This window comes from Mustela nigripes, chromosome 2 (assembly GCF_022355385.1).
Source record: "Mustela nigripes isolate SB6536 chromosome 2, MUSNIG.SB6536, whole genome shotgun sequence".
In the NCBI taxonomy this organism is placed as follows: Eukaryota; Metazoa; Chordata; class Mammalia; order Carnivora; family Mustelidae; genus Mustela; species Mustela nigripes.
In genome coordinates, this window is record NC_081558.1 from 77811372 (window position 1) to 77823412 (window position 12041).

At 35.0% G+C, this 12041-nt stretch overlaps 1 protein-coding gene across 2 annotated transcripts in view; it reads left to right on the forward strand.

Annotated features, from left to right (window-relative positions):
- TOP2B (DNA topoisomerase II beta) overlaps positions 1 to 12015 on the forward strand; it is a 59213-nt gene extending 47198 nt beyond the window's left edge. For both annotated transcript variants that reach the window (XM_059390833.1, XM_059390834.1), the window contains exons 29-36: positions 938 to 1082; positions 1531 to 1692; positions 3134 to 3335; positions 4460 to 4539; positions 6089 to 6199; positions 8721 to 8843; positions 10557 to 10651; positions 11523 to 12015. In XM_059390833.1, coding sequence (XP_059246816.1) covers positions 938 to 1082; positions 1531 to 1692; positions 3134 to 3335; positions 4460 to 4539; positions 6089 to 6199; positions 8721 to 8843; positions 10557 to 10651; positions 11523 to 11690 — 1086 coding nt within the window. In that variant the 3' untranslated portion in view covers positions 11691 to 12015. The remainder of the gene's footprint in view (positions 1 to 937; positions 1083 to 1530; positions 1693 to 3133; positions 3336 to 4459; positions 4540 to 6088; positions 6200 to 8720; positions 8844 to 10556; positions 10652 to 11522) is intronic.
- Positions 12016 to 12041: the final 26 nt, after the last annotated feature.

Here is a 12041-nt window from a genome sequence, read left to right on the forward strand (position 1 = left end):
TTCTACTTTTTTCCCACTTCATTCATCTCTGTCTAGTCTCTTATTACCCAAGTGGTATTTCCAAAAATGAGTCTGATTATTGCACAGATGCTTAAAAGTTTTCAGTGACTCCCCACTGACTACATCCAGATTCCGGTGTTCAGTGATTTAGCAACTGCATATCTCCTTGTGTTTCTCTGTGGCTACTCTTCCCTCTTTTTCTTTCCTCAAATCCTAGCAGACTGTTTGTAATTCCCTAAATACTATGTGGCTATCATGCCTCTGTGTTTTTGCCTGGGATGCTCTTTCTTCCTTTCCTTTCTTCAGCTATCAAACATACATGATTCTTTTCAAAACCCAATTAGAAGGGCCCCTTCTCTGTGGAATCTTCCCTTAACCCTGCTTTGGGCAGAGTTGCTCATGTCTCCCCACGGGTTACTTTTACACCTCCCTCCATATTTGTTATTTGTATTGTAATGACTTGCCCTTGTGTCTTTCTCTTTTAATAATCTGAGGGTAGGGAGACTTTGACTAATGCCTAGCAGTGCATGATATGTTTGCTTATCTTCCTTCAATAATCTGATGTTTTTCTAGTATGTAGAGGCCTGAACTATAGGAGCTTATTTTGCAGGTACACTTTGGTGTATTTTCCTATTGGTGTGAAAGTCCCTTTGCTAATCAAAAGCTGCCTTCTTATTTTTTACATTTTCTTTTAAGTAGCTGTCATCTCATAGAGTGTAGCAGAGTATTAGAGTGGTAAGCAGTATCATTTGCTATAGATAATAAAGTAAAACATGGTCTGATCAAAGTCCTGTTTGGACCTCAGTGAATCACATTTTATTGTTTTTTTAGTTATATCAAGAAGTGACCTATGGCTGGAATTATATCTCTAAAATGTATGGCGTTAATTTTTATTTTTATTTCTGGTTATTTATTTGCTTATTTGTTTAATGTGTAGGGTGATCTTGATACCACAGCGGTAAAAGTAGAATTTGATGAAGAATTTAGTGGAACACCGGTAGAGGGTACTGGAGAAGAGGCATTGATCTCGTCAGCTCCTGTAAATAAAGGTCCCAAACCCAAAAGGGAAAAAAAGGAACCTGGTGAGGAATTGTTATAAAGTTTTTTTTTTTTTTTTTTTTTTTTTTTAGATTTTATTTATTTATTTGACAGAGAGATTACAAGTAGGCAGAGAGGCAGGCAGAGAGAGAGAGGAGGAAGCAGGCTCCCTGCTGAGCAGAGAGCCCGATGCGGGACTCGATCCCAGGACCCTGAGATCATGACCTGAGCCGAAGGCAGCGGCTTAACCCACTGAGCCACCCAGGCATCCCAAGTTATAAAGTTTTTTGTGAGAGAAAAATATATATGTACAGGGCATTACTAGGTTATTTTTTTTTCTCCCTTAAACTGTTTTTTCTTCTAATGGTTAATGTAATTTCTCAATTTTCATGGACATTTGTTATTTTATAATTAACCTTTCATTATTAAGTTTTATTTTTACTAATGATATTTGTACAAGTATTGATACATATTTTATTGTTTTGTTTTTAGGTACCAGGGTGAGAAAAACACCTACATCCTCTGGTAAATCCAGTGCAAAGAAAGTGAAGAAACGGAATCCTTGGTCAGATGATGAATCCAAGTCAGAAAGTGACCTGGAAGAAACAGAACCTGTGGTTATTCCAAGAGATTCTTTACTTAGGAGAGCAGCTGGTATTTTGATACATTTTATATTTATTCTATTGTATATTATAGTTGGACCAAGTTAATATTACTCATATAAGTTAGTAGTATTATCGATGCTATTGAAGTACTAAATTGTTAGTATTTCAGAAGTTACAGCTCATGAAGACAAAATTGCTTTACAGAATAAGGTTTTTAGCAGTGTTAGACATAACTTGATTCACTTTAGAACGATTTTTCTTATTGATTTTTATTAGAATGTTTGGGTTATATTCCCTCCATAGTTTGAAGATGTTTGGTAAAAATGTACCTTGGTTAAACTAACAGTGATATATCAATAGAAGTGCTTTGTAGTTTTGTTTGTTTCACTCCCCCCCCCCCCCATGAAAAATTTCCTCCTACTTTAGGAGTCTGATTCCATGCACATCACATAAATTTATATAACTGCAGTGCTAGAGTTAGGATAAAGATACCATTTTGTTATTCTATATTGTTAAGTACCCAGTTTTATCCTTTCTGAATATTCATTAATTTGAAGTCTGCAAGTACTTAAAAATTGAGTGTCCTGTTTTATCGATTTCTTCTCAAATTTTATTAAGCCCTAATTTACTTAAAATGAATGATACCATATTATGGTTATTTTACCTCTGGAAGATACTTTTTAGATTATATGTCAGGCCTTAAATTCTTTGGTTCTCTAATCACCAGTGATTTACTTTCTTTTCCCAGTGTGCATAGATAGTACAATGTAGGTGAATTAACATGAGTAATAAGTTATGTGAAAATTAATTTATTAAGTGCTTCAAAATTGTAATTAGGCCTTTTCATACATCTAAAATGAAGTATAAAATTACATAGCACCCAAATGTTTTAAAAATTTTATTCCATAATATATGCTAGAAATTATAAAAGTTATTTGCATTATACCAATGTGCCTCCCCCATAGTTGGTACCATTTTATGCTTTATATTAAATTATTGTTTTAGTAATATGCTCAGGTCTTAACTTTATTCTCATTCATCTGAAGAATTACTGTCTGTCATTTCTTAGTGAAACTGAATACAAGATAGAAGTTTTTATGCAAGAGGTTAAAAGGAAGTTTAGCACTAAGACTAGTAAAATTGGTCTTTTATCATTGTAGAAATGGGAAATCTTAGTAATCACTTTTACAATGGCCTATATTCACCACTATTTCTGAGTTAATATTTAAGTATGACAAACAGCACCCTAATAATCTCATTTATGTTCTCCTCTCATAGTCCAGGATGAACACTTAACATTACCAAAGTAATTGAGGCCACAAAGTTTTTGGCCTCCCCCCACCCCGGTCCCCCCCAACCCTGAATGCTTGTCTTTTTCTTTTTTCTCTTGTGTTAGAGATAGCTGGAATATTTTTCAAATGATTATTCATAGTATGTCACGTAGATAAAGTTGGATTTGAGTTTAACCTTCGCTTTTATTTTTCTCCTAGCGGAAAGGCCTAAGTACACATTTGATTTCTCAGAGGAAGAGGATGATGATGCTGATGATGATGATGATAATAATGATTTAGAGGAGTTGAAAGTTAAAGCATCTCCTATAACAAATGATGGGGAAGATGAATTTATTCCTTCAGATGGCCTAGATAAAGATGAATATACATTTTCACCAGGCAAATCAAAAGCTACTCCAGAGTAAGTAAGGAAGCAACTACTATTCAGTTATGTGGTGCAGTTAGTTATTTAGACATCTATTAAAAGATCTCCTGGTAAGCTGTGTCTAAGAATTTACCATCATTCGAGGTAAGGTCCTCTTCACAAAGGAAAAAGACTGGGTAATACTGCAGCTGTTTACTGAACTGTTGCTATATCTCATAGCATGGACTGCCAGGTTTTTTTTTTCCTCATAAAGGGCTCTACAGAAAATATTTCAGGCTTTACAGGCCATATGGTCTCTGTCTATGTAGACTTAACTAAGTACTAAGTCTATATGTATACTTAACTATCTTGTATACACAACACCCTACTCAGTGTTGCCATTTTAGCAAGAAAGGAGCCACAAACAATATGTAAATGAACAAGGGCAGCTGTGTTCCAGTAAAACTTTGTTTATAAAAACAGACAGTAGGCCTATGGGACATAGTCCGACAACATGGTTTGGAGAAGTCACTAAAACTTTACAACTGGGAGGTTTAATTTTTTTCCTTAACTTTGGCCTTGATTGATTTTTCATTTATTATTATTATTATTACTAGAGAGTATTAAACGGTAATGTGTAGAATGTGAAGTTTGTGAGCTATTTCAAATTTTATTTTTTTAAATTTTTTTATTATGTTCAGTTAGTCAACAGACAGTACATCATAAGTTTTTTTTGTAGTGTTTTTTCTTCATTATTGCATATAACATGCATTGCTCATCCCAACAGCTTATTTCAGATTTTTAAAGGAAGTGCTTTATTATCTGTTTAAAGAAGTGTTTTATCATATGCAGTCTAGGATCAGAAATAGGATTACTGATGACTTTGACAGAGATTCAGACAGTCTCCTTAGGTTTTTGGCAATGATTTACTGATGTTGAATTCTGGAACAGTTCTGTTAATCATAAAATGTAATGTAGCGGTATTTTGAATAACTTTCGTTCAACTTCCATTCTCTTACATTAAATCATTGGCTTTTCTGGTGTCTCTCTGTGTGTATGTGTGCACACCTGTGCATATGAGACAGAAAAAAAGAATTTGATTGCCCTGTCTTTAACAAAGAGAATTATAATTGTGGTTGTTTAAATTATATTGTGGTTGTTTAAATTTTTCTTTCTGATAGAAAATCTTCACATGACAAAAAAAGTCAAGATTTTGGGAATCTCTTCTCATTTCCTTCGTACTCTCAGAAGTCAGAAGATGGTATGCCCATTTGGTCTTTCATTGGTTACTATGTTATTGCTCTGGACTTTTTATAAGTAGAAATTGTTTTTGTACATTTCCCTCATCATAATAAAGTTTATTTACTTTTCCTGAGGTAAGTACCAGTTACTTGGTCAGATAGGCAATATGGAACCATTTAGGTGAGCAGGTAGATGTGTGTATGAAGTGTATGGATGTGAATATAATGTTTTAATAAAGAAAAAGAGAAAGAAATATTGGGACATGAAATTTGATTTTCATGGCAATACGAGTATATATGTGACGGTTTTTTAAAAACTACAGGGACTAATATTCAGATTTGTAATGTTAAACTGTAGTAACTTAAAGACTGAACCCTTCACTGAAGCAAATTTAATTGGGGTATATGCTTTCTATTCCCTATATTTTTGTGTGCAAAAATTTTTTTTAAAGATTTTATTTATTTGACAGAGATCACAAGTAGGCAGAGAGCCAGGCAGAGAGAGACGGAGAAGCAGGCTCCCTGCTGAGCAGAGAACCCTATGCGGGACTCAATCCCAGGACCCTGGGATCAGGACCTGGGCCAAAGGCAGAGGCTTTAACCCACTGAGCCACCCAGGCACCCTGTGTGTGAAATTTTTAAGGTCAAAACAATCTATGTAGACTTAACAGTCTTGTACACACACACACGCGCGCGCGCATGCAGACAGACCTAGATCTTGTATATGTTCTGTGAATATAGATAGGCATTTTTGACAGCATGTCAAAACATTTGTATAAAACTATCACATCCAGGGCGCCTGGGTGGCTTAGTTGGTTGAGCGACTGTCTTCAGCTCAGGTCTTGATCCTGGAGTCCCAGAATTGAGTCCTGCATCAGGCATCCTGCTCAGCGGGGGTCTGCTTCTCCCTCTGACCTTACCCTCTCATGCTCCCTCACTCTTGTTCTCTCTCTCTCAAATAAATAAGTAAAATCTTAAAACAAAAACAGAAACAAAAACCTATCACATCCAAGTCGATATTTTGAGAGTCCCTGTTTTCATTTGACAGAGGGAGGGACGGAGGGAGAAAGGGAGGGAGGAACTGCTTAGTTAATTGAGTGTAAAAGTAAACTGAAAGTAAGCCTACCTGCCTTTTAAACTGACCTTTAATGATTTAAAGTTGTTAGTATTCTCAGCTCTGAACATTATTACTGATCTTCCTGAAATGGTTAGTAGTGTTAGATGTGTAGATATTACAATAATCACAGTGAGAACTTTTTAGTATTCCATTTTAAAATAAATCCTTATTTTTGAGTTGGTCATTTATATTTTAAATGATGAACATTTGGGACTATTAAGAATTTTTATTACTTTATGCATTTCTATATTGTTTTAAAATAGAGTTAACGTGAAATATGACATTGCTATTTTTTTGCTTTCAGCTGTTTATTATGGACTGTATGATCACAAAGTAGAAATTCATAAGCTCAATTCTCTAGCTAAAGAGAAGTCATCAGTACAAAGAATCAAAATTTAACTATTAAGTGGTCCTTATAAAATCTCTTTACCTAAAAACTTTGTAATTTTTAGATTCAGCTAAATTTGACAGTAATGAAGAAGATTCTGCCTCTGTATTTTCACCATCATTTGGTCTGAAACAAACAGATAAGGTTCCAAGTAAAACTGTAGCTGCTAAAAAGGGTATGTACTTATTTAATGTTGTTAAACATTGCATAAATGATACAAAGTTGATATTAAAGAAAATTTAATATAATTTGAAACTGCACTTGGACTTCAGTAGAAAATACTATAAACGCATGTAAGGAGACTTCCTCTTGTTTTCTAACCATATGAGGTAATTATTAAAATGTGTATAAGATCTCATTCTAAAGCTGTTGTAATTATAAAATAATCCCATTCATTGATACTGAAGATAACTTTCTAGTAAGGTCTCCTGTAGTTGTTAGGTTATAAAATAGATTAAAATTTTGTCTTGCTAGTAGCCGTTGTTATCTATGTAGGACATATCTTAATGCCTCATTTGGAATGATTGGTCAGTTCAGCGGAGGTTCTTTTTGTGTCATAGAGCTTCATTCTTATCCACAACCTTAGGTTGTCCATAAATACAAGTTGATTTGACTTAATTAATGAATCTGTTATTAGTATCAAGGTACATACATACTCCTGGTAATTTTGAAGGAGGTTAGTATTAGTGCTTTGTGTTTAAAAAGATAGGTGTTCCTTACACAGCAAGTAAATAAACATACAGTATGGACTATCTTTTCAGTACCTTACAAATGTAAAATACACAGTACCATTGTAGACTCAGACATGTATTAGATATAGCAGAACAGCAACAAAAATCCCAACTTAATTTTGATTGCACTAGGACCATGGTAAGAAATGAACTAATGAGCTATAGAAGCTTCTCTGGCCAACACATCAGGTACTCTTCCCATAGCACTTCAATACACCAGGATCTATATTTCTTTGCATTAGAACTTTGTTACTCTGTTGGAGTGTTCATATTTCCCACCCCAGCCACCCTTTACCAGTGATTGAGAAAAGCTGGTTTACAAATACATTAGTGCTTTTGCCTCTCGGATAGGCTAACTCTGGGATATGTGTTTTACAGTAACTCAGGAATTGCTTATGGTAAGAGAAGCTCAGAGATAAGCCCTCAGAGGGATGACAGGTTTCTGTCTTCACATCTCATTTTTAAACTTTTTTTTTACTTCCTAAATAAATACTTGTACTTGAGTCTCTGCTTTGCTTCTGGGGAGCTCATGAGACAGGCCCTACTTTCCCTTCATGCATCTTTTTTTAAAATTGTCTTCATGTGAGCATTTTGTAACTACCCTGAAAACCTGGGAGCTGTCTTACTTCTTTGAACGTATCAACCTGTTTCCTTCATCAAGCTCCTCTACTTCTCTTTAACCTAATGAATTCGAGAGGAGTATTAGCTAAAAGGCTAGCATACACCACCTGTCCTATTTGCTTATTTCACCAGTAGTTGAACTAGCCCTGTGTCAGTTGCGTGGGTGATCCCCGTGTGAAATAGTTGAAGCCCTCAGTTTTCCTCTAGCCTCTTCTAAAACTACAAATACCACTTCAAGAAGAGGATGCATTCCATCCCTCTGGGAGGTCATCTATATTAACTCCAAATTACATATATTACTGTACAAGTTAAATTCTGTAGCTCCAGTGGATTATAGCAAAAAACTCATAGTACTCAGATAACCTGACTTGAATTTGCGTGGTAGAGTTTTAAGTGCTGCCTAACACTGCAAGCCTGCAAACTCTAATGAAGAAAAAAGGTGGTTTCTGGAACACATGGCTATATCAAGCCTATACTCGTGCTAGGAACTGCCTGCCATGTGGCTCTGGTGGTACATTTAGTCATAAGGACTTAGGGGGAAGCCACAAAATCTGTGGCTATCACTGCTACTTGCCGTTCGAATGAGGGGCCTTCACCCTAGCATCTCAGATTGGGCCTGGGAATACATTTCCATATAATTAGCCTGTTTGTTTTAAATAGAAAAGTCTGGTTAGTGTAATGCTTTTTTCTTCCCCCAAAGTAGGTTTTACTAATCGCACAAGTAAATACTGATTTATCACAGTTTTCTCATAGACTGTAAATCTGAAAAAAAGGTCTATTTTAAAAACAAAATTCATAAAAACAAAGGCCTTTGGGTTTATTGTGTACTTACCTGGAACCTTCATATTTTTTTCCATATAAAAGTGCCATGTCTGGATTTCAGCTTTTGGGTGGAAGCGAATCAGCTTCTGTTCATGGTATTTAAGGGCCCTATAAAAATGTGTGTGTCTGTTTTCCTCTAAAACATTTTAGAAGTTAGGACTTAATGTGATTATACTTGAGTTGTAATTAATGTCAAATATGTTACTTTTTTGTCATGACTATCCTATAGTTTTACTACTGCTTTTAAAAAGTTACTGCTTGGTTCACTATAATGGCCTTTGCTTAAAATAATCTCACTTGAAATATCAAAAGACAAATTATTCATAATTAAATAAAACATTTTGTCATCTATGAGAAATTATTTGCCTTTATACTGGCACCAAGTGAAAGAAACCATTTTGTTATTTAAGGCTACTCAATTTCAGATCGGCAGTAAGAAATTCCATTGTTACAGGATTCACTGAGTGTGGTTTGTTGGTAAATATATTACATTGATTTATGAAATGGAAATTTGCTTACTAGGCAAACCATCTTCAGATACAACTGCTAAGCCCAAGAGAGCCCCTAAACAGAAAAAAGTAGAGCCTATCAACTCTGATTCAGATTCAGAATTTGGCATTCCAAAGAAGACTACACCCCTAAAAGGTAAAGATTACGTTACCCTGATTTATGCCATGTGGAAAAAAGTCTCTTCTACTCATTGAATTTAGAGGGACTGTGTACCTATTTTTTTTTTTTATAAAGATTTTATTTATTTATTTGACAGAAATCACAAGTAGAGAGAGAGAGGAGGAAGCAGGCTCCCGGCTGAGCAGAGAGCCTGATCCGGGGCTCGATCCCAGGACCCTGGGATCATGACCTGAGCCGAAGGCAGAGGCTTTAACCCACTGAGCTACCCAGGCACCCCCCATTTTGTTTTAAATTGCTTTCCTCCTCAGTAAGCAATGTGTCTAAGAATCCGTGCTGAATTAAAGTCCAGAGGAAGTCTAGTACTTTATTTTATAAATCAGGGAATTGAGACTCAAAGAGGTGAAGTAAACAACTTGCACAGCTAAGAATGGTTCAAAGAACCCCCACCCCAGGCTGACTGTGTCTAATTAAAGTCAGATGAGGACTCCCAACCAACTAGAGAGTGACTCTGATTAGAGCTAGGACTTGGAGATGAGCTTTTTGCTCATCTAGGAAATGGAATTCCTATACTCAGGGACCTGTAAGGTCACCAACATGAGTTTTCCCTGGTACCCCCTCTTTTTCTTCAGAATCTAGAAAGTCTTCAAAGGTGCTTTTTAAAATATAATATTTTTTTTAAGGGTTGCCGTTCAACATTCTATCTAATCCACAGATATTGCCAGATATTAAGGTGGTAGTTGGGATAAGGAGATATACAGACCTACATGGAAAGAAGAGAGAATAGGGGCAAAAAGGAACAGTGACTGAGGCGGTCATTATGTATGGTATGCATGGTTGAAAACTTTGACAGATTGACAAGTGCCATTTCATCGATTTATCTGATAAACATCCCAAGGTCGTTTAGGTTGTCTTTACTAGTACAGTCTAGTTAGTCATAGCTCTTAAGGAATTTTTAAAATTTAGAATTGCACTAGTGGTATCTAGCATCATTGTAGGATGGAGACTATTTTGTTACCATTTGCATGTTACCTTTCCCCCTTCTTCCAATGAGAATAAGGGGTTAGGTAGATGGCAAAAATAAATAAATAAATAAATAAATAAAAATAACAGTAATAAGCTGTGTGTGGTACTTCGGAGTCTGAGAAGGAACATGGATTTGACCAATTATTGGTCAAATACATGATTAATACTGGGGGTTTATTCTAAGACTGTGCATCTTAGAATAGTTGTTACTAATGTGTGATAAGTAAAATTTTGAGTACACATTCAAATATAAAATTGGTACTACTGTATTACTTTTTAGTAATTCAGTTTATAATTTTAAAGGTACTAGTCTATGACAAATTAGAAACTAATTTTTTAAAATTTATCATTTTTTTTAAATCACAAGTTAGAAAGCACTCTTTGAAGACTTTTTTTTTTTTTCAGGCGCAAGGACTACATGTTTAAAATGCCAGTGTTTTCTCTTGTGTATCAGGGACTTGGTCATTTAAATTTGTCACCAGGACCTTCCAACTATTTTTAAATGTATTTGTGAAATACTCTTTAGTCATATCATCCCAGAACTGAAATGATGCTGCCAAAACATTTTTATCTCATTTAGAGAACAGGATTGCAGTACTGATTGGGACATGCCAAAGAAGTGAAGTGTAATGTTGTGGCATGTATTTGTTATATTGCACTTAACCTTGAGAGGGGGAAAAAAAAAAACCTTTATGTTATTTTAAGGTAAAGGCCGAGGGGCAAAGAAAAGGAAAGCATCTGGCTCTGAAAATGAAGGTGATTATAACCCTGGCAGGAAAACATCCAAAACAACAAGCAAGGTAATTAGGAGGACCTTCTTAATGCATTGCTTTATGATGATCTATAACTGGCTTTGTTGGCTTATTACTGTGAATGTCTTTTAATAGCTTTAAACCTAGCCTGTCTGATACATAGGAGGTTTTGTATATGGTTAAAGAATTATCCAAGTATAAAATCTATATAATCTGGACTATTCCTTGGATAAGAGTATGGCATAAATTAGCCTACTTATTTAAGAATCTGTTTCATCCAGTGAGCTGTAGAAGTTATATGCTACCTGTCTGAAATACTATTTTTCAGTCCAAATGCAATTTCTTTTTAACTAGGATTTACTTGGCCTACTTTGATTTTTCTCTTTTTTTAACTTGAATTCATTTGACTATGGCTAATTTTCAATCATTTTAGGGTAACAAAAACCCCTCAAATATCCACCTCTCTCTTTTCCTCTCAGAACTTAAAAATACAGAGAGATTTTAGCTTTGTGTTGCTCTCCACCTTGAACTTTCTCCACGCAGTCATCATCCATGCCTCTTGTCCATCTTGATGACTCCTCCCTGATTTTTATACAGGGTGTACTCTGTATTGCACATAAGTCTTGTTTTCCTTTCATGAATTGATAGGTACTTACAAAAAATTTTTATTATCTCGACATTGCATATGCTTGGCAATATAGATGTTCAGAAAAGGTAGGAGACTACCAGGTGGCTGATTATTAGATTTATTTTTATAAAGGGGAAAAAGGATTAGATAACTGGTTGTATACTTCAGTCAGCGTTTAAACTCTGATTTTAGTAACCTCATTATTTGCAATATTTTTCAAATGTAAGTGGAGTGTAAGGAATAATAATTCATTTTAACTTTTTTTTTTTTTTTTTTTTTTAACCTGTCTAGAAACTGAAGAAAACATCTTTTGATCAGGATTCAGATGTGGACATCTTCCCATCAGACTTCACTTCTGAACCACCTTCTCTGCCACGGACCGGTAGGGCTAGGAAAGAAGTAAAATATTTTGCAGAGTCTGATGAAGAAGAAGATGTTGATTTTGCAATGTTTAATTAAGTGCCCAAAGAGCACAGAAACATTTTCAACAGATAAATTGTGTTTGTCCTTTTGTCTTTTCTGTCTCAGACTTTTGTACATCTGGCTTATTTTAATGTGATGATGTAATTGATGGTTTTTTATTATTGTGGTAGGCCTTTTAACATTTTGTTCTTACACATACAGTTTTATGCTCTTTTTTACTCATTGAAATGTCATGTACTGTCTGATTGGCTTGTAGACTTGTTATAGACTGCCGTGCATTAGCACAGATTTTAATTGTCATGGTTGCAGACTACAGACCTGCTTTTTGAAATGAAATTTAAACATTAAAAATGGAACTGTGTACTCTGTGTCTTTACTAAAGATGAA